The 26,332-nt window shown below is 41.0% G+C and overlaps 1 protein-coding gene across 4 annotated transcripts in view; it reads left to right on the forward strand.

Annotated features, from left to right (window-relative positions):
* itsn2a (intersectin 2a) overlaps positions 1–26,332 on the forward strand; it is a 57,953-nt gene that overhangs the window by 28,654 nt on the left and 2,967 nt on the right. The window contains exons 10-35 of one of the 4 annotated variants that reach the window (XM_084736868.1): positions 950–1,087; positions 1,173–1,279; positions 1,372–1,634; positions 1,724–1,873; positions 3,242–3,382; positions 3,486–3,573; positions 3,665–3,804; positions 7,140–7,220; positions 8,804–8,943; positions 9,085–9,493; positions 10,830–10,999; positions 11,228–11,288; positions 12,252–12,484; positions 12,569–12,609; positions 12,696–12,862; positions 13,819–13,852; positions 14,002–14,123; positions 15,565–15,661; positions 16,485–16,676; positions 16,931–16,975; positions 21,915–22,036; positions 23,847–23,953; positions 24,325–24,508; positions 24,598–24,696; positions 24,795–24,962; positions 26,058–26,270. In XM_084736868.1, coding sequence (XP_084592994.1) covers positions 950–1,087; positions 1,173–1,279; positions 1,372–1,634; positions 1,724–1,873; positions 3,242–3,382; positions 3,486–3,573; positions 3,665–3,804; positions 7,140–7,220; positions 8,804–8,943; positions 9,085–9,493; positions 10,830–10,999; positions 11,228–11,288; positions 12,252–12,484; positions 12,569–12,609; positions 12,696–12,862; positions 13,819–13,852; positions 14,002–14,123; positions 15,565–15,661; positions 16,485–16,676; positions 16,931–16,975; positions 21,915–22,036; positions 23,847–23,953; positions 24,325–24,508; positions 24,598–24,696; positions 24,795–24,962; positions 26,058–26,270 — 3,712 coding nt within the window. Of the gene's footprint in view, positions 1–949; positions 1,088–1,172; positions 1,280–1,371; positions 1,635–1,723; positions 1,874–3,241; positions 3,383–3,485; positions 3,574–3,664; positions 3,805–7,139; positions 7,221–8,803; positions 8,944–9,084; positions 9,494–10,829; positions 11,000–11,227; positions 11,289–12,251; positions 12,485–12,568; positions 12,610–12,695; positions 12,863–13,818; positions 13,853–14,001; positions 14,124–15,564; positions 15,662–16,484; positions 16,677–16,867; positions 16,976–21,914; positions 22,037–23,846; positions 23,954–24,324; positions 24,509–24,597; positions 24,697–24,794; positions 25,038–26,057; positions 26,271–26,332 lie in introns of those variants that run through there. The other 3 variants (XM_084736865.1, XM_084736867.1, XM_084736866.1) reach the window with 3 other exon arrangements.

The raw sequence follows: 26,332 nt of genomic DNA on the forward strand, positions 1-26,332 counted from the left end.
AACAGAGCTAAACAGGAGGTAAATATCGGATTTGTGAGCCAAGTGGTGAGAAACATGACAGCGAATGATTGTTAATGTTGCTCTGTGTCTGCTGCAACTGTTTGCTAAGTCGTTCCCTATAACAACCTAATGAGGTGATAATTTGTCAGAGTTTACAGCCTGCTCCGTTACCTCTAAAGAAAACAACTGACCCTTCTTAAAATTTGCCTCTTTTTTGCCCTGTGCTCCAACAACAACCTTATTACACGGTGGAACCTTTCCGTCAACTTTCTCCTTTACTGTTTCCTGTAGATAGGATGTGTTAGGTGCTCGGCTTGTCTATGTTTAAAGGAAAAACTTATTCTGAAGATGGTTAAAAGACATTGCTGGGGGACCCGTAAAAGCAACATATTGCATATAGCTAATATTAGCTAGCAAGATGCTAGCTAATCTACATCAATCGTTAGCTAGCGAGTTATATCCATAGACTTATTATCAAACTAGACAGGGCTGGACAGGGACTTTGACAGGTCTTAAAAATTAATTTGCTGAAAGAAGTCAACATCACTTTTATAAAGCTGCAGTTTTCAGTTTTGTTTTTAAACGTAGTTATGGAACCAATTAAACACTTCTGCAATCTGTGTAGCCCTGTCAGAAGTTATCAGAGCACACTTGGCCTGTGTTTTGCGATGTGGTATGACGACTAATGTCTCCTCATCAAAAACAAAAAAATACTTCTAAAACTAATACGTAAAAATAGTTTTTGTTAACATTACTTTCCTCATATTCAAGAAGACAGGAAAAAGTTTATTGTAGTTCTGCTGTTATTGGAACAGAGAGCAAAAAAAAGGTGCAGGAATTAGAATGTGTCAGTTATGGTGCTTTAAAATCATGATATTCTACCAAAAAAAAGTTACAGATTTTTTTTTTATTGCTTCAAGATGTGACTTACTGTGTTGTGGGTACACAGGACCTTAGCAGATGTGGATAAGGATGGTCAGCTACAAGGGGATGAGTTCATTCTGGCTATGCACCTGGTGGACATGGCTAAAACTGGCCGACCTCTACCCCTCACACTGCCTCAAGATCTGGTGCCTCCGTCTCTCAGGTAACACATGGAGACTGACACACTCACTGGATTAATTAATACATTCATTATTACAACGATAGGCCTTCTATTTTTCTCATTTCAGAGGAGGAAGCAAGTCCACTGAGCTTGTTAATGGAACGGGGCCGTATATAACTCCCTCTTTAATAGACACAACGGAGACAGAACCTGCACAAAAGCCTAAGAGCAGCGGTAGGACATGTTCTTCACAGTATTATGTTGTCTCATAAAAAGTGAGTCTGGTCTTCCTCTGTGTGACACCGCTCTCTTCCACCTCTACTTAGTGTCCTTTGAAGACAAGCTGAAGGAAAACTTTGCACGCGGCAGCGCCGAGCTGGAGAAACGGCGACTTGCTCTTGAGGAAGCGCAGAGGAAGGAGAAGGAGAGGAGAGAGAAGGAGGAGAGGGAGGCGCAGGAAAGGAGGGAGAGGGAGGCCAGGGAGCAGGAAAACCGTAGGAGGCTAGAGGAGGAGAGGCGGCTGGAGAGGCAGAGAGAGATGGAGAGACAGAGGGAGGAGGAGAGGCTGAGAGAGCTGGAGAGGAAGGAGGTGAGAGGGAGAAGAAGCCTCCTCCGTGAGATGCTGAAGATCTAGATTGCCATGTCTGATCGGGTGACCACGTTTCTTTACGCTTTCAGGCGGCGAAGCAGGAGTTGGAGCGCCAGCGGAGGGAGGAGTGGGAGCGTGGGAAGAAAGAGGAGCTGGGCAGGAGGAGAGAGGGAGAGCAGGAAGAGATCTCCAGACTGAGAGCCAAAAAGAAGAGTCTGGAGTTGGAGCTGGAGGCTGTGGTGAGACATTTATGAGTGTGCGTACTGACAGTCTTGCAATTTTAAAGGGAAAGTTCAGATTTTTTGAGGTGGGGATGCAGCAGCTACTTATCGATAATCAGTAGCAGTAGATGGCGGTAGGCACAACCCCAGTTTGGAGAAGCAGAGGGGAATACCAGCACTGAAGCTATGCAGTGGGTCAACAGCAAAAGTGTTTTAGCCATTTAAAAAGGCCTACCTAAAAACATCGGTTGAAGCGTGCGCTATATTTAGAATACTTTCACTGCTTTACTGTGCCATCAGACAGCCTTTTTGACAGGACACCACCGCTATACAAGCTAAATATTGTTCTCTACATATACACGATCAGGAACTGCAGTTCTATAGGCCAAATATTGCTCTCTCCAAAGCAACCAGACTCCTGAGGCAAAAACCAGTAATCTTACCTCACAGAACATGGGAGTTGCTGGTCTACCAGTGCCTTGATCTGTTAGTGTGTGTGTTATTGTCTGACTGGAGAATACAAAATAACTTTTCAAAGCATCAAAATCACACAACAACACAAACAATCAGATCAACAAACAGATCAAGCTGGTGATAGACCAGCAACTCCTGTGCTCTGCATGGTAAAATCCCTGACTTTGCCAGTGGAGTTTGGTTGGTTTCAAGAGAGCGATATTTGGCTTATGAAGGCAGGTTCCCATCAGAAAAGACTGTCTGACTGTCTGGGCTTTTTTAGGTGGTATTAATGGATCACAATGAGGCTTCATACTTCTGCTACTCATAGACTAGCTAATTAACTACCATAACTATATATATATCAGGGACAGGGATATATTAGAGTTATACTGAAAATGAAAATGATGGGGTGATTATTTAGTAATTTTCCAGCAACACAAACTAGTCAGCGACCTAGTGTGAAGACACAGCTGGACTTCACCACTGCGCACCTCTTGTTGTTCTCAGACATATACATGAGATTGTAGAGGAGTCGTACTGGTTTGTCTTGAGGGCTCTTCACCACAAATTATTTAATCTGCAAGTTTTTGTATGTGTTTAGCATATGATAAGATAAGTGTGCATTATACCGTGCAAGTTGTGTAAAAGTTTTTAAACAAATATTTTGATCTAGTTTTGTTATTATCAACATGTCTGGATAGTGTGTTTTATGATTTATTCAATGTTCACGTGGAGGCAACACAAGGCATCAGTACAATGCGTAGCTTTCAACACTGGTACTCCAGCTGTTTCTCCAACTGTGGGCAGGCAGACTGTCATCTTTCTGTAGGAAATACACTGTGAATAAGTATGTCTCCACTTCAAATAATCTGAACTATTCCTTCAGTGAAAGCATGAGCACACACTAATATCAACAGCCTGGTCTCCCAGGGCAACAAGCACAGACAGATCTCAGATCGTCTCCGTGACGCTCAGAGCAAGAGGTGGATCCTGAAGGCGGAGGTGGACCTCGTCAATCAGAAGAGGGACACACGCATCTCAGAGATCAACACGCTGCAGCTTCAGTTTGAGGTTAAAGAAACGTGTTTGCTTTCACTTCTTTCCTGTTTCATTTTAAATTATTCCTATGAATGTTTTTTCATTTCCTGTTCATGTTCCTCTGTGTTTGCCACAGGACTGGCAGAAGAAGCTGTCACAGCTCATCCCAGAACAACAGAGCCTGACTGAGAAGCTCCGAAATATCAACCTCAACAAAATCCCCTGTGGGTGACAAAGGCCACCTGGCACCTCACAAAGACATAGTATCGGTCACTTCGCTGACTTGTCTCTGACCTTTTCACCTTTGCCTTGTAGCGGTGACTTTGACTTCTGTGACCGGGAGTGTGACGGAGAAAGGTGTGAATTGTCGGAGACTGAAAGACCAGCTTGACACTCTGGAGAGGGAGACCACAGACAAACTGGCCCAGATGGAGCAGTATAACAAGGAGCTGAAGGTCAGTGGTCAGCACGGAGCAGATTCAGGATGTTTTTAGCCTCTCTCAGAGGAGGTTAGACCATTTGAATTCAACACAACCCAAATTAGTCCAGGACGAGCCAGGTCAAGCCACTACAGAATAGTTCAGACCACATTGTAGAAACGAACACGTAGCTTGGAAGTAGTTTAGATTCACTGCTCTCCCATATCTTGGTGACTTGTTGGAGGCAGAAAATCAAGAATTGGAATAATGTGACACACTGAGATACCTGTCATTCAAGCAAACATGCCCCTGAATACTTTTTTAAGGAGCATAGCGATGATTTTACTTGTTATCATTTAAATTTACATCACAATTTGCCATTTGGCAGGCCATGCTACTGTGTTTTAGAAATTTTAGCGTATTTTGTCGACCGATCTAGACATGCTTTGGTTCTCATCTATGTCCCTATGGTATGAAAATCAAGGAGCAGGTTCTTGCGTGAGTTGTGTAAAACATCACATGAAACATAAAGTATGCATTAAAATTTGTTCATCTGAGTCTGAATCTGGAGTACCACACAAGATTATGTAACACTATTTTTCATGCCCTACAGAAATGAGTGCAAATCAGTATTTGCCTGCAGCATCAGGAATACATGAAAAAATCTAAAATCGTGTAGCGTACATTCAAAATAGATCAACAAATATGTTGATGTATTTGTTTAGGAGTTAAGTCTTGCAAATTAGCTTATTAGATTATCGGGAATAGATTAATTTACTTTCTTTCTAAGAATCAGATGAGAAGATTGATATAAATTTCATGTCTGTGCACTGAGTATTATAAAGCCGGGAGGTGATTAGCTTAGCTTAACACTGAGACTGGAAGAAAGAGTTGCATGTGACTCCCGGCACAACTGTGTCATTTTTATGTTTCCATTTGTGTCCTAATTAAACAAGTTGTGACTTGTTGATGAGAGGGATGTAGATGCTGCTTCTGGGTGTATTTTCTTTCATGCCTCTGCCTCAGCGATAGCTGCAGCCGGAGGCATTATAGTTAGGGGTTGTCCGTCCACCCATACATACATCTGTCCATCTCATTCATGTGAACGCAATATATCGAGAACGCCTTCATGGAATTTCTTTAAACTTGGCGCAAATTTCCACCTGTACCTGAGGATGAACTGATTAAAATTGAAAGGTCAAAACGTTCACTCTTGTGAACGTGATACTTCAGGAATGCCTTAAGGGAATCTCTTAAAATTTGGTACAAACCTCCACTTGGACTTGAGGATGAACTGATGAGAATTTGGAAGTCAAAGGTCACTGTGATGTCACAACATATGTTTTCGACCATATCACAATAATTGCCATGACATTTTATATCCAAAATGTCACTTATATTCACTGTGACATCATAATATTCAGCTCTCAATCAGTCCTCCGTACTCTTTCTGCAAAAATAAGTGAAGACAGCATGTTTCTCACTGGGAATTATTCACTGGGATCATGCATGTCAGGATAGTGACGACTTCAATTTGGCCAAACAATACTCTCAGTATCTTTTTTTTATTCCTTCAAAATCTTCACTACATATTATTATACAGTATGTATCTGGACAAATACGAATGTGAATTGGAACCTGACTAGTTTTAGGAGGCATACAGCTGTAAGGCTGTAATTCTAGTTTTATTTTATTCAATTTTTCTCAACAAGCATACAAAACATTATGTCACAGGACTGGTCCATAAAAGGAAGGGGCGATTCACGCTCAGTGTCCCCAGTTACATAATTTTGTCCACAGTTGTTCCACTTAAGTCCAGCTTATATTTAACTCCCAGAGATTCCAACTATTTCTGCAGAAAAATCTGAGTCCCTCCGTCGATTACAGTGCCCTATATTTTTCCAGAGTTATAACCTCGGAGATCAGAGATTTCCTCATGGAAGTAGACGGAGGGTCATCCCTGACCCACTTCGCCATGATGGCTTTCCTTGCGAGTATTAAAAGTGACTGAACCAGTCCGTCATGTTGTTTAAGAGAGTCGGGGACATTTCCAAGCAGACACGAAAGTGGATATGCTGACAGATATTTGCTGACCTGTTGCTGTACTGATGTTTGTGCACTTTGCCCTCCAGAACAACAGAATTTTGTTGCTTTCCCACAAGCAATGCAGCCGTGTGCTTACATATTATACATTTGGGACAATTTGGAGAAATCTCTACTTTATACTTACTATAAATATACTGTGAGATATAGATTTTGTGAAGGATATTGCATTGTATCTTTATATCTATTGCAGAGTTAAATCCTGGAAGGCAACCACAGGATCTCATCACACAGATTTGAGCAATGTACATCAAAATATTCTTAACCAAGTTTGTCCAAGTTCAAACTCAATATCTCAGAATAAAATTTAGATATTAAGGGCTTTTGTTCTTTGTGGTCCAGTAAGAGAGAGTGAGGCTATCTTTCTTCTCCCTGCTTCCAGTCTTTCTGCTGGCTAAGCTAATCAGCTGGTTCGCTACATTACTTAATGCACAGACATAAAAGTGGTTTCTCATCTGGATCTCTGCAAGAAAACAAATAATGTCAAACGATTCCTTTAAGATGATATATTAAAGATTAATATTTCAGGAGAGAAGTGGGATATTGTCAGAATAATACGACGGCAATAGTGCCGCAATCTAAAGCAACAGCACTTTATGATGGATTACACCAATATTACGAACCAGAAGCTGATTTGTAGGGAGGTTTTTTTTTTCCTGTCCTTTGGCAACTTTTTATTGGAATGGAATGAAAACAAGGAGTTTCACACTCATGCGCTGCTGTGAAATCTTGTTCTTCTGGTCATGGTAACTTTAGAGTTTCACTCCTCGGGCAAAGAAAATCTTGTTACATAACCAGTATTGCACACATTCAGACTCTGATGCACACGTTCTCTGGCAGAAAGCCTGATAATTCAATACCTGTGAATAATGATGTCACATCATCTCATGATGTATTGTCAATCTGATACGAATAATTGCAGCATCAAAAAGCCTGCTCTTTCTCTTTTGATCTGTTCGACTGCTCTCTTTTCTTATCTGCCTTTTAAAGCTTTTAACACCTTTCTTTCTCTCTTTTTTTCCTCTGCTTCCTACCTGGACATCTTTCTTACTAATTCACATCGTTCTTGTCACGCCTGGTTTTCACATTTCTTTTGTTTCTCTCTGATGTTTCTGTTCCCTCCGTTCACCCTTTTCTTCTTTTATCCGTCTTACAACTCACCTGTTTTGCTCCTTTTATCTTGATTACTCTTATTATATTTCACCTTCTGTCCCTCCATCCTCTATCCTCCTCTCACCCTCCATCATCATGGTGTGTCATTTTCATAGCTCGGGGACATGGATGACTGTGTCCTGCGGGGCCTTCTGTCTCTGCTGGCCTGCCTCAGCCAGCTCTTCCTTCTCATCAAGGTTATCTTTCTTCCTCTCTGTCTACCTCCCACTGTGTAATCTTTGTCGCCACCCCTCCTTATTATGTTTTTTTTCATCATCTCACCTCTTGTTTTCCCTTAAGCCACAATCTTCTTTCCTTTTCATCCCATGATGATTCGATCTCTGCTAATCCCTGCTCTTTTGTCTCCCGACTCATTATTAAATCCAGCTTTTACGTTAGTGCCATGTCGTCCCTTTTTGTTGTCTCTCTCCATGGGATTTGTTCTAGTCTGTGTTTTCTGTGTAAACAGGATACACCCTGAGGTTTAAACACACGCGCAGAGAATGCTTAACCTGCACAATGTGTGTGTTAGCAAGAGAAAAAAATAAACTCATCTTACACATACTGTATGTACATGAATCTGCATGTGTCTGTGAATGGCTGCCAGTTTGTGGGAGGGCTCTTTTTTTTTTACATCGGTCTTGCATGTTTGGAATGATTGTATTTGTACTCTTGCATCACACACTTCTTTAAACCATGATGAGTTTTGATACACGTCTACTTTCTATAGATTGAGTACAAAAATTAAGGCTTTGGTAACTGAGGTATTTTTTAACCTGGGGCTTGTGTCCCCATGTTTTTGTGTCTAAGTGAACGAAAGGAACGACAGTTTTTGAAACCGGTCCAGTAGTGAGGGAGACTGCTGCAGCCAACAGAAGCAAAACTAAGTTACAACATGATCTCTCTGGGCATCTGTGCACCATCAAAGTAAGTGTGCTAAAAGTGCTTGTTTATGCAACTAACAGACTCAGGTTCTTATAAGTGTCTGACAACATTACGGACAGGATCGCTACAGAGACAGTCCTTTTTTAAAGAATAAGTTTGTTTAACCAGAAACAGCTGTTTTGTTTCTCTCACAAAACCTGTCAGACTCCCTTGCAGAAATGTTAGACTCAACAGACACAAACTAAAACTCAGCAAAAACATCTTGGCTCGTCTTTCCACTGTTCTAATCATGATCAACAAACTACAACAAAATAAATCCTCAATTCACTGCGGTAGAAAATATTGGGAGATGAGCAAGAGGGAGGTCCGAGATAAAAGGAGCAGTGGGAGGAAAATGGCATGTACAAAATATTTTCACTTCTACCTCTGTAAATAAAGAGTTTATTTTATCCAAACAACCAGAGTTGGTGATTGTTGGAGCAGCGGAAAGACAAACTAAGACAATTTAGCTGAGATTTATTTTGTTTCTGTCGAGTTTGAATGAAGATGATGTTAAAATTAAAGGGTTAAAACAGCTGTTTCTGCTTAAAGATCTGTCTCTGTAGTGACCCTCTCCATAATGTTGTCAGACACTTAAAATAACAACCTAGCAAAAACAAGCACTTTTAGCAGATGTACTTTGACAATGCACAATTGCCCAGAGGAATTACGTTGTCACTCAGTTTCACTTCTGTGGGCTGCAGCGCTCTCCCTCAATAACGGACCGTTTTAAAAAACTGTTGTCTCCATTAGACAGTTAAAAACATGGGTATAAGGTTGAAAAATACTAATGTTACCCTTTAAAGTAGCTGATGTTTGTCTCTCTTATGCACTGCATGTCCTGTGACTGCATCAGGAGCTGAGGGAGAAGCAGGTGAGGCAGCAGGCTGTCCTGGACGACCTGTACAGAGTCAAAGAGGAGAAACTGAGGGAGCTGCAAAGACGCAGAGAGGAGGAGATGGAGAGGAAGAGGAGGGAGGAAGAGGAAGCAGCCAGGTGAGTGTGAGGGAATGCGTTACTTTGATATTTGTGTTTGCAGCAAATCGTTCGTGACATAATGCTTGATTCTACTACTACACTTGTTTCTCACCGTGTTCTCTGTGTTACGTTTTAAAAAGCTGCCTTTACTTCCCACAGGCAGGCAAAGCTGGATCAAGAGAGGAGAGAGCAGGAGAAAAGGGAGAAGGAGGAAGAGGAGGCGCGTCAGAGGAGGCTCCTGGAGGAGCAGATGGCCAGACAGAGGGAGGAGGAGGAGAGGGAGGCACAGGCTCGCCTCAGAGCTGCCCAGGAGAAAGCGCAGGAAGAGGAGAGGAGAAGGAGAGAAGAGGAGGAGGAGAGGAACAGGAAGAGGGAAGAGGAAGAAGAGAGGAAGCGGAAGGAGGAAGAGGAGGAAGAGAGGAGGAGGAAAGAAGAGCAAGATAGAGGAGGACAGCAGCCAGTGTTGGTGACTCAGAGACCCTCCAAGCTGACCACGTATAGAGCTCTGTATTCGTTTGTAGCCCGAAACGCAGACGAGCTGAGTGTCGACGCAGACTGTCTGATAGAGGTACAAGACAAACACACACTATAAACACACACTACACGTTTGACTCACACATTCACACATTTACCCTCGCTGTAGATGCGTAGGTGGGCTGTTTGTTTTTTTTTTGCAATATTGTTGTGACAAAAATATTTCAGCATTTAATATTCCAGTTACTTTTCTTATTGATAACTCCCCATTCATGTTTTAAATGTACCTCTCTTGCTTTGTAAGAAAATATATTTTTCTGTATCACTGCCTGAAGTCTTTATGAGTGGGGCAAAAATGACCTGTATGCACTTTCAACTGGCATTTATAGGAGTTGTTCATCGCAATTTGTTATTTCTATCAGGTATATTGTACAGTGTGTTTACTGTGGAGCACATCTCAGCCATCAGCAGTCATTTTTTTTCCACAGAAAGACTATTTTACATGTGATAGTGACATGTAAGTAGAACAAAACAATATGTCACCTACTTGTGTTACACATAACATTTACAAATTGTTTACTATTATGTATGGATGTAACAATACCAAAAAAGGTACAATAATACCAGGATAAAATTATCGATATAATTATCACAATATTAAAAATAAAAAACAAATAAAAATTATGACTTGTTAAAAAAAAAGGCTGTATAATAAATAATAAATGATCTGTACAGCATTTTTGTTCAAATAAAATTATTTTTTCCTTTCGACTTAAAGTTTTTCCACTTTTTTTTCTTAAAAAAAATAAAACAGTAGTAGTCAGCCACAACACAAGCATGTGCAAAAAATGGCATGAATGTTTGAATTATGTATGTATGATTGCACAACAAATACAATGCAACAGTCAGTAGCAGTCCTTTGATAAAATATAATAAAATAATTAAATGTGATAATTAAACATGGAATATTATGATAGATATTGTACAGTATGGTGCAGTATTGAAACATTTTTGTATTGTGATATTCAATATATTGTTACATTCCTCTTATAAATACATAATATATAAGTAGCTAACTTGGGGAACTAGAGTTTTTGTGTAATATTTCATAGCTTGTAAAATTATATTGGATGAGTGTGGGGAAGCAAAAGTTGCCAGACAGAAAAAGGTGGGGTTAAGTGAAAAGAAGGAGTGGATAGATCTGTAAAAACTAAAAATGACAGTGAAGCAAGCAGCTGCTGAATAACTAAAATATGCTGGTGTGCAATGATCATAATGTTTGCACACAGGCTTGTTGGATGTCTATGATTGCAGTTTAATAGTAATTGTTGCTGATTGGTTCGTGACTGCAGCGTGGAATCAACATGTTTACCATCGTCGCCTTGTAATGTGCGATTGTAGTTTGTTAAACTGTGTTTTCCATGATGCAGGTGGATGAGCAGACTGTCGGTGAGCCTGGCTGGCTGTGTGGGAGTTACCGTGGAAACAGGGGCTGGTTCCCCCAGAGTTACGCAGAGAAATGTCTTACCCCGTCTGCTACTGAGACGGCCCCTTCTTCACCTGGAAAAACGTCCTGTCCACCACCGCCTCTGAACACAAGGTAACATACAGGAAGAAACAGGATGATTAGGATGGTGTCTCAAAGACACTTCCTGTGTGACGTTTCACTTCCCCTACACCAAAGACAGTATGTTTTTGTGCTTTTTGGCTGCCTTTTAGTCTGTAACAGTCACCTTGGGTGCGGTAATTTATGCCACAGTTCTTTTAGGTTGTTTTTATTCTTGTGTTGGCTCCGTCCCTCATGGTTTGTCCCTCCTGCTTTACCCAGAGTCCCAGATGGAGACGTAGGGGATGACAGCACTGCTCCTGCCCAATCAGAGGCTTCACAGGTAAGGAGGAAAGTTTGACTTGTGTTTACTTTTATCTCAAGGCATGCAGTTAATTAGGCTTGGCTTAAAAGAAAACTCACTACTAATGGATAGATGAACCTAATGTGATCTTCTCCAGATGCAAATTCAAACCCTGTCTTTTTTTTTTTTTTGCCGTGTCCATTCAGACATTAACATTGATTTTCTGGATGGAGTATGTTTCATCCAGGAGTTACCTGTATCACTCACTGTTGTCATCATCAACTAAAAGTTTTTTTGAACACTTAGTTTACCTAGAGCTGGTCAGTCATTTGATATCTACTTTGGGGAAAAAATACTATACATTTAAACAGCTTTTGGATATTTTGAAGCTTCCCTGCCATTTCAGTTCATTAAGATTAAAGCTGCTATATCAGTAGTTTTATACTAACAATGGATCAAATTACTGTGTAATGTGAAAGGAGTCACCTGTAATGACAAATACTAATGAGAATTATCCTCAAAGAGACCCTTCCTTAGTCCCGCCCCTTTTTGCTCTGTGCTGCGGTAGTTGGGTGGTTCTAAATTTGTAGTTCAGGCTTGTACTTTGCTTGGTTTTCTATTAGTATAGTGTTGTATATTAATAGTATATATGAGCTATAAACTGGCTTTGGTGGGGAAGGAACTAGGTCTGGCTGGGGTACACACACACACACTGCTGCTGAGCTGACACCAACACACACACATCTTGAGCAGCAGTATGGCTGTATATTTATAGCTTTACTCTACTGGGAGTTGCTCTCTCTTTCTCTGCTTCTCTGTGGGTCACTCAGACATTTACAGATCTCCATCTCCCAACAGAAAACATCAGTGTTAGTAGGTCTGTCATTTGTAGGTCGTGTCTCATGCTCAGAAAGAGTCAGCTGAACGGCTGTTTCATGATTTTATGGTTTGCTTTGATTTTTATTTTTATAATCTGGCTTCTCTTCCAATCTCACTCCTCAGTTCTCGGTCCCCCTGCTAGCTCGAGCCGTCTCCTCGTGGTCGGCCACCTCAGAAACTCACCCCAACCTCTCCTCCGGTGCGGGCGACGTCATTGCTGCGCTGCTGAGCTTCTCGCAGGGTGACATCATCAGTGTGCTGCAGCAGAGGGAAGACTGGTGGTTGGGGCAGCTTAACGGGACGCAGGGATGGTTCCCCAAAGGCTGCGTCACTTTGGAGACAGGCGGCAGTACAGAGTATGAAGACACACACATGCACACACACACTTCTGATGTTAAAGTTAAGTTGAGCGTCACACTAAATTGACTTTGTGTTTCTAGTGTGGACGCATTTGACACATGTGACTCTGTTCAGTTGGAGGGTGAGTTTAGTTTTTCTACTGTCTCTACTCTATATTTAGTGAGATTTGTGGCTCTGACTCTCAATCATATGTTGTTTCCTGCCCAGAGTATGTGGCCTTGTACACGTATGAGAGCCCAGAGGTGGGTGACCTGACGTTCGTTGAGGGAGATGTTGTCTTGGTGACAGAGAGAGAAGGAGAGTGGTGGCGAGGATGCATCGGGGATCAGACAGGAGTTTTCCCTTCCAACTATGTCCGACCTGTTGAACCAGAAGTAAGTCAAGTTGTGTTTATTTAGAAGAAGTAGAAAAGTATTACTAGAGCCGAAATTTTGGAATGTCCAATGGTACATTGTAGGAAAAGTAAGGCAAAGCAGATGACATTTATATACGGAGCTGGGGGAGGTTGTTAATATTCTGAGGAAAAAAAACTTCAGAGATTAAAGTTCTTGTATATTCTGTGAGTTATAAAGTCATAAGTTTGCGAGAAAACCTTAAAAAATACTGTTTTTATGCCATGGAGGTTACAATGTATGTAGATGTAACCAGCAGTATCCTTCCATCTGTCCATTTCATTGATGTTTCTGATCCACAAAAGCTAGAAGCAGTTTTGTGCATGATGTGTAAATATACATTTTGGCCTGCTCTAATTGAATATTACTGCACACTGGTATCCTTAAAAAGTATTTGAATTTCATGAATTGGTTATGGCTGCAAAGCTGAGACTCTTGTGAATTCAATTAGGCCAACTGTGTTCATGTGAGATGTGATGATGTTAGTCCCCGTAGTAACAGTTTCATTGTAATGAAGCCATTTTTTAAACTTGAACATGATACCGATTACTTGTTGGAATTAAATTCAGTTACTTGGGGCGAACCACTCTGCTCCATGCCAAAACATTAATCTTCTGAACAGCCACAACTTCCACTGGGACATGCAGGCTCTGATCCATGAACAGGCAACATCAAGTGCAATTTTTTCAGAAGTTTCTCCAAAAATTTTAATTTCTACATCTAATTTATTGCTGTAACACCACCTGAATTCTTGTAATATTCTCAATAAATAACAATACCAATAAACTACAATATCCCTTCTATGGATCTTAAAGAAAACTGAGACTATACCATACAAAAGAAACTTCATTCAAAAGTTTGCTAATCTTTGCTGGTTTTGTATGTTATTAACTTGTTTATTACTTTCGTTGTTCATTTACTACCACTTTACTTTTTAGGCGACAAGATCTGGAGCTCCTACCAAAAAGCCTGGTGAGAATGTGTACAGCAGTTCACAAATACACGCACACGCACACACACACACACACACACACACACACTGTCACAGTCTGCTGATTAACTCTCCTCTTGACATTTACCTGATCTAAATTCATCTTCAGCTATTTCTGTTTGGTCAACAGAGATCGCTCAGGCAGTCACCACTACCGTTGCCCCGACGATACATCAGCTGCGTCTGTCTCCAGGGCAACTGATCGTGGTCCTGGCCAAGAACTCCACTGGCTGGTGGCTCGGGGAACTGCAGGTCAGTCATTAGAGCTGTGTAGGGGCCCCATGAGGGTTATGGTACTCTCCTTCTTCTTCTTTTTTGTTCAAGAAAATAAAAGCAGATGTTTAATGTTAGCTGTTAAAACCTGAACATGTTAGTAACATGTATTACCTACAGTAGCTGTCAACATGCCAACAGGAGTACCAGCATGGATGCTGAGCAATGAACTGCTATGTACAGGGTGAGCAACAAAAGTATGTCGGCTACTTAAAAAAGGTCCACCTAAAACAATCAGTATCGGTGTAAGTGTGCACAATATTTTCACAGCTTTACTTTGCCATCAGACAGCCGCCTCTGTCAACAAACCAGTGTTGTATAAACCAAACATTCCTCCCTCCAACCAACCAAACTCCATAGGCGAAATCAGTAATTTTATTTCGAAGAACACTGGAGCTTTGGTCTCCCATTGGCTCGATCTCTTAGTTTGTTTGCCTCAAAATTACTAATTTTACCTATGCAGTTTGGTTGGTGATATTTGGGCTTATATTATGACTGATTCCTTTGAGAAAAGCCTGTCTGATGGCAACGTAATGCAGTGAAAATATTCTAACTGTAGCGTACACTTCAACTGAAACTGATTTTTTTCTTTTTTAGTTGGCTAAAATCTGTTTGGCTGCTGATCCTGTCTACAGCAGTTCACTGCTAAGTATCTGCACTCATACTCGTCTCTGCTGGGGGCCTGCGAGCAACATCTACTGCATATAATACACAGACCATCAATAAGTGCCTCATACAACCCCTCATCACAAACTATCCATTTAAGAGTATTTAGGAAATGACTCGATGTAAGTAGATACCTTTCTTTTTCCACTCAAACAAAGCTCAGACTGTAGATGTTTTTGTATCTGCTGACTTGTCCAATCGATGAAGAGCTGCTGAGAGGTGGACAGGAGGTTACAGGAGTAATAACAAGGATGTCTATAGGTCATATATCTGCAGCAGTGAGAGGTTAATCCTCGCTGCCTGTTTTGTGCTGAGGCTGCTGCTGTAGCTCTGGTTAGGCTGTCAGTGAACAATTCGACACTGTAATGAGGCTGCCGAGTAAAGGTAGCAGCGAGGGGCGCACTATTCAGACAAGACAGTCGAAATTTAGATTAATACTGTTAATCTAATATTTTACAATGCTCACAGCAATGAATATGCTGATTTTAATTCATATTAAGCTTGGTGAAGAAGGATGAGACATTTAACAGCAATCTTTTGGTCGTTCCACAGACTTTAGGCTGATTTATGAAGGCAGTGAAGATAAATTCCCAGTAAAGATCCACTGGGGTTCAGTATAGGTTGTTGTCTGTGAGATTCTGGAGGTTCAGCTCTCCATCTGACAAAATCGATTCGTCAATTCATCTCCCGATTTAGAATTCAGAAGTGAACCGGCGGGAGATTGATTTATCCTTACTGGCTCTTTTCCCCCCAGGCTCGAGGCAAGAAGCGGCAGAGAGGCTGGTTTCATTCCTCTCACGTCAAGCTCCTCGGTCCCTCCAGCAGCAAGTCCTCCCCCTCCCCTCTGCCAGGTGATGGCTGACACACTTTGAACATGACATCGCATTCGTGATCAGTGTGCATGATCCCTTATTTTCTTTCACAGTCATAGCTGGGTTTGTTTCCATCAATTTCAGCTGTACTGTTTTAGTAAATTGTTGAGCAAAATCCAGAATAATTTTAGGCGGACACTGATTATAACACCATGTCCCACCCACAAGGTCCTGCTTGTATATACCAGGAAAGTTTTACAAATATTAAATCTCCATGAAACAAAAAATTATAATAATATAAAAAATCATAATTGACCCTGTTTGCAGTTCAAGGAGTCCTGTCAACAGTTTTAGAGACGTGTCTTATACATCAGTGTCTTATTGGGGGATGCTTTTTTGCACTGTAAAGGAATTTTTTGCAGGTGGCCACTCCAAAATTTTGAGGCAAGACTGAGCAGCAATGCCCTGTCTAGGTTTATATAATACATCTATGGCAGAAAGGCAAGAGGTTCTGCTGGGGACCAAGCTTGCTTGCTGTTGCTTGCTCTTATTGGAGCACAGAGCAAAAAGAGGCGGGTCTTTGGAAGGGTCAGTTCATTCTGAGGGGGACGTGAATATTTGTACCAAATTATATGGCAATCCATCCAATAAATGTCGAGAAATTTCACTCGAAACCACAAATGTCAGCTTTATCGTGGTGCTAGATAATGAAGTCAGGGCATCACTAAAGTCATTAGCAATCATCCTCTGTGGGCCGTGAATGTCTCTTCAGATCTGTCCAGTAGTTGTTGAGATATTTCAGTCATCATCAAACTTACCAGCATGCTTAAAGTCCACCCCACGTGTGCCTCTGATCCCTCAGTGTGCCAAGTTATTGCAATGTACGACTACACCGCTGCCAATCGGGACGAGCTGAGCTTCTCCAAGGGTCAGCTGATCAGCATCCTGGACAAGACCAACCCTGACTGGTGGAAAGGAGAAGCCAGCGGGGTCACAGGCCTGCTGCCCACCAATTATGTCAAGATGACAACAGAATCAGACCCCAGCCAGCAATGTGAGTACACCTCAAGCTTTTTTTCCTGCCTTAACAGTTTCTCTCAGAGGGACAATATTTTTTTTCTGCCACACCACTTGAGAGAAAATCAATAAATTCTCGCATGTGGTTGGAAATGTTGTGTGAGTGCTGTTGGTGGAGGGAAATAAGACTTTTGGAACAAATGTCACTTGATAAAACGTGTTTGTCAGCTGTAGAAACAAACTCCTCTCTCGTTGCTGAAAAATCTGATCGGTTGACTTGGCTCACTCCAGGTACAGTAGATTCCTCATCCATGTCAGAGCATGGAGAGACTGACGGTAAGCTTAAAAGAGTTGGTTTCTGTCAATCACTGAGGGATCACTGGTGAACATGAATTCACTCGACTTAAAAGGCTCAATCCACCACATATTTTGGACATGATACTTGTTGAAATGAATGGCACCCTCTTAAATTAGTGAGACAAAAAGTGAAATAATTGTTTAATTTCCTTCAGTCCAAATAAGCATAAAGGATTGGGCCTTTTAACTGGTTGCACCAACAATTAAAAATCATTCAAAGGAATAGTTTTGGGGACTATTCTTGTGCACATTCTTGCCGAGAATTAAGCTGCATTCACATGCTCCTCGGACGGTCCCATTTTTTGATTTGGGAAGTCAGTCTTCTGACTTTAATGCGTTTGTGAGCTTTTAAGTCGTAATGTGGAAACAATAATGATACTTCAAAAGGTAGGGTTGTTTTTGTTGTGCTTATTGTAGCATCTGGGCGATTGGATGGCTGAGACTTAACTGCATCCCAGTGAAGAAAGTCTGCTGAAACAGAAGCTTCGTAAAACAAAGTGGGTTTTTCCCAACTTGTTGCTGCACCAGCACATTCCGCGAAACCACAAAAATATTATAAATAACTTTTTTAACTAACCTAGATCACTCCACATGAACAGCAACTAACGGTTACAACCATACAATTACATGTGAGCAAAAATCCTTTTATCCTGAATTGATAAAAAGTTTCCATCAACCCAACATTTGCTCACATCCACCATGTTTCTGTGTATATGACGTCAACAACCAAAATTTGTGTTGACTTTCCAAGTTGTTGTTCCGACTTAAGGGGTCATTCACATGAATTTTTCCATGCAGCAACAAAGTTTTCAGATTATTCCTCCACCGCATGAATGCAGGATTAAATGAGAAGGGTGTTACCAGTTTCTTATCTGTCAGATGAATAAAGCTTGAGCTAGCACATGATTAGCTTAGCATAAATACTGGAAACGGGAAAAAGTTAGCCTGGCTATGTCAGAAAGTAAAACTATGATAGGAATCTAAAGCTCACTAAATAACATGTTATATGTCATTAGCTGAAACCTTAAAAAACTATAAGTGCAAATGTAACAAGGTTAGCTAGATAGGCTAACTGTTTCCCCCTTCCATGTTTTAAGCTAAGCTAACTGTCTTCTAGCTGTAGCTTCACATTTAGAATACAGACATGAGAGTGGTTTCAATCTTCTCATCTAAGTCTCGGCAAGAACGTGAATGAGTGTATTTCCCAAAAAAGCCAAATATTCTTCGAGGGACAGTTCACCCCCAAATCAAAAATACATATTTTCGTCTTATCTGCACTGCTGTTTATCCATTTAGATAGTTTAGCAATAACTTGTGAGTTGCAGAGTTTTGGAGATGTTGACCATAGAGATGTCTGCCTTCTCTCCGGTATAATGGAACTAGATGGCATTCAGCTCGTGGTGTTCAAAGAACCAAAAAAATACATTTGGAAAAACTCAAGAGCAATGTCATAAAGGATCTATATACTGACAACGTGAGATCTAAACATTAATGCCCTCCCCGAGCGAGTGTAAGCACCGCTGAGCCGGCTAGCGTGGTGATGGCAGGTGTGGCTCGGTAGAAAGAAAATGCTTCCTGCACGAAACGCATCTAGGTCTGTGGATTATCTTGAGTAACTGGGTCATGATTTTTCTGAAAGACGTTGCCGTTGAGCTTTTCAGATTTATTTTTTTGTTGCTTTAATTACCAGAAGCCAAGTGCCAGATAGTTCCATTATGTTGGAGATAATTCAGACATCTCTGACGTCAGCATCTCCAAAACTCAGCAGCTCGCACCAAAACAATCTAGATGGATGAATAGCACTGCAGGCCAAACGGTTTTTTTGATTTTGGTATAAACTGTCTCATCAACAAATCACTGGGTCAGAGAACAAAATGGCACATTTTATCACCCTGATCAGTCATATTTTTTGTAAATTTCAGTGTTATTCTCACTTCATTGATGGATAGAGATGATGCAAGACTGTGTGTACTCCATTAATCACTGGTGTTTATGGGAGGGTGTGATTCTACTCATGTATGTTCTGATATAAATGGGCCCATTTTTAAGCAGGAGGTGTGTGTTTGGAATTAGTATTCATTGCCCGCATGTTCTCCTCGCAGCAGTGGATCTATGTTAACAAGAGTGAACGCGCCGGACGTTTAATTAGGATGAACTCGTTAAAGCTGCAGACACAAAACACGATGAAATTTTAATTCTAATGAACATGTTCTGACTCACACACACAAGGTCTGCACTTCATCAGAGAAAGAACATGTAAGAAAAAATTACCATCATGCTCCAGCTGATGTGATTAGTAACAACATTTACATTTCCAGAAATACATTATTAATGCACCTGCATGTATGAGTCTAGCATTAATATTAAAACTATATTAATGTCTGCTGTCTCTCCGTCTCTCCTTCATCTCACTCACCTCCCCCCCTCCCGCTCCTCCACGTCATCTCTTTTTTTCTGTTTCCTCTGTAGGACAGTAATGCTGGCTTTCCTCTCTCCTCCTCCTCTTTCTCTTTCTCCTCCTCCTCCTCCTCCTCTTCCTCTTCCTCCTCTTCCTCACCCCTTCTGTCTGAGCCAATCCGAATTGCCCTGTCGCATCAGGAAGCCCAGCCGCCAGCGAGAACAGCCCGGCTCTGCGCTTTCCACCTCACTCGTTTAGGAACTGTGGTGTTCTGTGCTCCTCTTGTTTTTGTTGCCTTTTTGATTTATTTATTTTGCTTCTTTTACCTGCTCCTCTTTAATTTTTTATCCTCTGTCTTCTTCTATAAGGCATTTATTTCTCACCCGTATCCCCCTCGCTCTCTCTCTCCTCTCCTGTGTTCCCCTTGATGTTTCTTTGACTAACTAATTAACAAAGGGAGCGAGGCAGAGGCAGCTAGACGTGTTTTACAAGCTGATACAAAGGCATGAAATCTGTAGTTTTGCTAAAGATAAAAAGAAATACGGTTCATAACAGTTGGGTTATACAGTATGATGAAAATAATATGTAAATGGAATTAAACTGAAGTCGTTTAGTTTTCTAAATTAAGGCTATGAATCAGTATGATCAATAATTTCTTAACAGGGTCACTCATTCTTGCACTAACAGCATTCAACTTTGCTAAAATGGACCAATGTGAAGATTCACTGTTGCTTAAATCACCAATAACCTTGATTGCTGCTTGCTAGCGCATTGCTCGTACTAAAACTAATTTATTGTGATTTTATTAGTAACTTCTTATGCACTCTTCCATTTATGCTTCCAAATGATTAAAGAGATAGTTTGTATATTTTTAAGTGGAGTTGTATGAGGTATGCGGTGGTTCATTCATATATTTTTACTTGATATGTTCCTGTGACTGATCAGCACTTGATCCCTTATACTGGCTGTGTAGGAGGAGTTCTGTTTACTAATCAGTATACCAATATCCCTTCAATTGTGTGCTATATTTAGAATATTTTCACTGCTTTACCTTGCAGACAGGCAGCCTTTTCTGACAGGAAATGAGTGTTGTATAAGCCAAATATCGCTCTCTCCAAAGCAACCAAACTGCATTTGCAAAACCAGTAATTTCACTTCACAGAGCGTGGGTTTTGCAGTTCTACCGCTGCCGCAGTCAGTTAGTTACTTTATATTATTGTGTGACTTCTGTGTTTCTGTGTAACACAAACAAATTAACCAATCAAGGCAGGGGAAGGCCAGCAGTCCCTGTGTTTTGGAGTTTGGAGTTTGGTTGGTTTGGACGTGATTTCCCGTTGGAAAAGACTGTCTATCTGCAAAGTTAAGGAGTGAAAATATTCTAAATGTAGCACACACTTAACCTAATATTGATATTTTTTTAGATGGACCTTTTATAAAGTGCTACCTAGCAGAAAGTTGCTGCAGGAATTTAGCTGCAACATAACTTTTGCAAGATTTTATTATAGCATCTAGTAAGTGAAATTCCAGTGTGGTCGCCAGCATGTCCTTTTAAATGTGCCAGTATTTTGTTCCTATGTTTTTGAAGATGTTGTGACATTTTAGCAAGTTCGCAGCAATGTTGTTATACAAAGTACAGGAAACATCATGCAAATGATGCTCAACAGACATTGCAGAAATACCATAGAACGCCTGTTACGTTGCAACGTTTCAACAAAGTAGCAGTGACGTAACTAATGGTAACATAACTGTAATTTTGCCATAATGTTGTTTCAACATCACAAATGATAAATCACAGTTGCAGCATTGTAGGGACATACACCTGTGCTGGTTCTCCTCTCTGGGGGTTTGTGGACCGCCATCTATTGTAGCTTATACACTGACCATGGATAAGTACCTCATACGACCCCATTTTAAAAAAGTCCAAATGATCCCTTTAAAGGTTGACACTCATCCTGTACTGAACTGTGATATCACCAGCAAAACAAACACGCAGATATTAGCATACCAACTGTTGCAGAGTAGATTCAGAAAAAAATGACACCACACTGCTGACATTTACGTCCAACTTCTGCCAAGTTTGTACCTCAAAGACTTGAACTACCAACTGAGTCTTCCACTGCTCTGTCACACAAGCATTAGCTACTTTCCTCATTCACACCTATGCAATCATTCGGAGTGAGCACTCCACCATGAAAGGTGCTTTGTTTTTCTTTACTTCAGTGTCCTTGGTAGCAGTGTTCTTAGCGTTAGCATCGCCTGGTATGTTCATGTACTGCAACTACAACGTGCCTCACTTTTTTGTCTGTGCATTAAATGTAAATAAAATATCATAGAACTTATAATAAAGGGAGATTTTAACATGCTGATGTGTTGTAGTGTTTTCTCAGACACTCTACTTGTGATTGAAGTGTTTGTGCGTGTTGCACATGCTTGTGTTTGGTGTGTTTGTGCATGCATGCATGCCCGCCTGCATGTTTGCATGTCTGCATGTCTGCATGTGTGTGTGTGTGCGCGCTGTAGGGTGTGCTGACCTGATGACGCTGGACACCATGACCCCTCAGGAGAGGAAGAGACAGGGTTACATCCACGAGCTCATCCAGACTGAGGAGACATACGTGGAGGACCTGGAGCTGGTTCTAGAGGTACAAACTTTCAGGCCTTTTCACAAAATCAAGTTTGTCACTTATGCAAAATATTTTCCTAAGCTGAGGGGTCAATTTAGGAGTGTTGCATAAAGCCTCTTAGTTTGTCTCCTTGCCTGAGTGTTTACACCAAGGCTTTCACAGTAGTCACTGTCATAATACAGCACATGTGCACTTAAGTTACCATGGTTACACTTCATTCACATCATTATTCTTTAATGTTCCTAGCAGCCCTGGAATTTCATCATTTTAGGGACAAGGTGACACCGCATTTTGATTTATGCCAAATTCAGCTATTAGCTATTTTCCATCTGCAGTCCCATGGTAGATACACACAAAACAATCACCAGAATCTTAAAAAATATTCATTTACATGTAACACTTGCTATGCTTTTGATTCTGTACAGTCTGTTTTTGTTCTTAGCCTCCAGATGCCCATACCATTAACACATATTAAAAGTTAAAACACTTTGAACTAAAGGAGCACCGTGTTTGGACAGGATCTGGGACAACTACTTGTAATTTGGGACTGTACTGAATTTTTCAGGACGTCTGGTCACCATACACAGTACAAAGGGTGCACCAAGTGAACTGTTTGTCCCAAAAATTAGATTATAGTAATGGATATTATGAACAACATACACATCTGTGAAAAAGTTCTGAAGGCTGTAATTCCTGCTTTTAGTTATTAAAGGGATAGTTCACCCCAAAATAAAAAAATCAGTCCTTATCTACTCACCCTCATACCAACCGAAGGTTTATTTTTTTAGTTCACAAAACACTGCTCAAGTTTCACAGCAAAACAGGGTTGCAGAATCTCACAAATAATTGAAGTGAATGATGACTAGCTTTCGAATGGAAAAATAATCGAATAACCTCAAAACATAAAATACCTCCACACTGCTCAGATGCTAACAAGATGTTTAAAATGACCATAACATACCTGTCACCTGTGCCAGGACACTGTGCTTCCACAGAATGTGTAACTGATCTTCATTATGTTAATAACAAATGTTGCTCTAAATTATTCTGTTCTAAAACTTCTGACATAACAAGCTCACACCCAAATCCATGTCCTGAATTTCACTCATTCTCATCTAGTCACCCTATAACTGAGGCCGTGACTCGTCTGCAGCAGCCGTGGGTTTTATACCCGCCTGCGGCTCTTTGCTACATGTCATCCCCCGACTCTCTCTTCCTCTTTCCTGTCCTCACTTCAACTATTCTATCTGAATAAAGGCACAAAAAGTCACAAAGCATATTAAAAAAAAAACACTTTCAACAAGACCTCTGTAGACAGTAAAATGTTCTCGCTTACATCATAAATCCAATTTTCTGATAAGATACAAAATTGCTTACTTAACATACTTAATACATATCTTTTTTTTGAAAATGTGTTGTGTGTTGGCTGTAAAAGTGCAATCAAGTGCAATCCTAAATATTTAAACTCCTCTACTGCTTCAACCACCTCCTCTTCAGTCATCATAAATTCAGCCACTGTCTTATGTTCCACAAATCTTTTCACTTTTAAGAGACTTGTGGGGGTTCCTTAAAATTTTGGTCGCTAAGGACCTTCCAGCAATGCTTAAGGGAATACTTAATTAACTAAGGACAAACACTTAGAGCTCAAAGGGAACATCCTAAGAAGATGTTTATTTTCATTTTATGCAACTCATTTTTTTTCTAAGGCATTCTTAACTGGAAATTTGAGGGAAACCTTAGCCTAAGGGATTTTATGCAACCGGGCACTGACTTTGAACCACTGATGTTGTTGTATAGTGTTTTATTTTTCTTTCCACTTGTCACTCAGGTCTTCTACAAGCCCATGTCTGAGTCAGGCCGCCTGACTGAAGCTGAGATGGGAGTGATCTTCGTTAACTGGAGGGAGCTCATTATGTGCAACACCAAACTACTCAAGTAGGTACCCCAACAGCACCTTTAAGGGCTGTTTTTGTAACTGTTGTGCTTCTTCTAACACTGAAACGGTCATTTTTGGCTACTATTTGTTAAAGCAGTAGTTCTCTGCCTTTTCAAGTCGCAACCCCCCAGAATAATCAGATTGGTGTTTGCCACCCCGACAAAAGATCCTTATTGCAGAACCACTGTGCTGTAGGGAGGAACTACACACAGATGATTTATGGGAAATTCCACTGTAAGACATCATGCTATGGCACTTGAGATTTGGCCTACAGAGGCAGTGGGCATGTAAAAATGTGTGAGTTTCACATCTGGCTGAGCACATATTTATGAAGCTGTAACAAAAATCATGTTTTGCATCATCATCCCAGGGCGCTGCGCGTGCGTAAAAAAACAGGAGGCGAGAACATGCCGGTTCAGCTGATAGGAGACCTGTTGGCGTCGGAGCTCGCTCACATGCAGCCCTACATACGCTTCTGCTCCTGCCAGCTCAATGCTGCTGCCCTGCTGCAGAGTAAAACCCACAACCAGCCGGACTTTAAAGACTTCCTCAAGGTAGGAGTTGTAGAGGAAAACAAAGGGATAGAACAGACACGGTTTTGTGAAATGCAGTGACATTAAACTGTCTGCTTCCTCCCGAGCAGAAGATAGCCACTAACTACCGCTGTAAAGGAATGCCGCTATCCAGCTTCCTCTTAAAGCCCATGCAGAGGATCACACGCTACCCCCTGCTAATAAAGAATGTAAGTGGAACATTTTCTATATTTGCTTACTTACAGGATTTATTCTTCTGATACTCATTGTGTGATTCCATGTGTCCTTTCCTCGTCCTGTTGGTCAGATCCTTGAGCACACCCCAGATGGTCATGCAGACCGCAGCCCGCTGAGAGAAGCTCTGGAGCGCGCAGAGGAGCTCTGCTCTCAGGTCAACGAGGGGGTCCGAGAGAAGGAGAACTCAGACAGACTGGAATGGATACAGAGTCATGTCCAGTGTGAGGGACCCATAGAGGTAAATACATTCAAACAGGACGCAGATCAAAGTATATTTTTGGGTGAAGGCAAACTTTAAATCACGGTATAGATGAGAGCAACCCATCCTGGTACTTTGCTCCTACGTCATGCTTCTGCCCCTTTTTAGGTGAAAACTAAACTGCTCTAATTTGACAGGTGGTTTAAACACAAAAATTAAGAAGACCATATTGCTTTTGAGCTATTAGGAGCACAAATCATACGGCCAATCAGGTGAACAATTATGCTATGTCTTTGCCGATCAATGATCTGCATCGTTGCACAGAAAAAATAAAGAACTGGGGCTTGAGTGTCCTTTCAGTTTGCCTCCATCAAAGTGGAAGAACAACCCCACTGATTGCAGGAGGTTAACATATACTGATGTCTGGAAGCTGTTCTCATCTGTTCACGGTGGCTTTATGATAAACTAATTACTTTGCCAACAGAATTTGACAAACAAAACAACAGAGAAAATAATCATTTGGAATTGGAAGATGATCACTGGTTGCAATCCTGTAAAAAAAAAATAGCTATAAAGTAGCTCCACCTCAACCAAGTACAACAAAAAATGCTGCTTTTAATGCGTGAGTAACAATAATCTAATGATACAAAAGTATAACAGTCACAGGGGCCATTTTTCTGCACTGAGTACTTTAACTTTCAATACTTTGAGTACAATGTCCTGGTTATACTTACACACTTTTACTTAAGTAACAAAGCAGGACTTTAACTTAGAACAGAGTACTTTTTCAGTGTTGTATTAGTACTTTTACAGAAGTGATGTATGTGTGGTCTGTAAATGTTACGTTATTATTGTAGTAAAGTACAGTTATATACTCCCACTGCAGTGCATTTTATGTTGGATGCTACTGTGATAGATTCTCCTGGATTGTTTTACAAGAATAACTCTGTACTTTATCTTTTCTCCCTTACATCAGAATTTATGTTATCTGTTATGAAAACAAATGCACACACACCCAGTGGCAGAGCCAGGGAGCATTTTTCACCGAAGCACTTACAGTACTTGACGGTCTCCTTCCTTTCCTACATTTCTCTCCTCGGTCACGCCTTAACTTTCTTCCCGTCTGTCTTTCAGCACTTGGTCTTCAACTCGCTGACTAATTGCCTCGGGCCTCGCAAGCTGCTCCACAGCGGCCGACTCTACAAAACCAAAAGCAGCAGGGAGCTGTGGGCTTTCCTCTTCAACGATTTCCTCCTCCTCACACACAGTGCCAAACCCTTCTCCTCCTCAGGACCAGACAAGCTCTTCAGCCTCAAGACCAGCATACAGCTGAAGATGTACAAAACAGTAAGCAAGAAGGACATCTCTTAAAATACCTCTGTTGTGTTCAAATGCTGTTTGTGTTGCTT

The sequence above is a fragment of the Lutjanus erythropterus genome, chromosome 15, assembly GCF_056507025.1.
Source record: "Lutjanus erythropterus isolate fLutEry1 chromosome 15, fLutEry1.hap2, whole genome shotgun sequence".
NCBI classification, from domain to species: Eukaryota; Metazoa; Chordata; class Actinopteri; order Lutjaniformes; family Lutjanidae; genus Lutjanus; species Lutjanus erythropterus.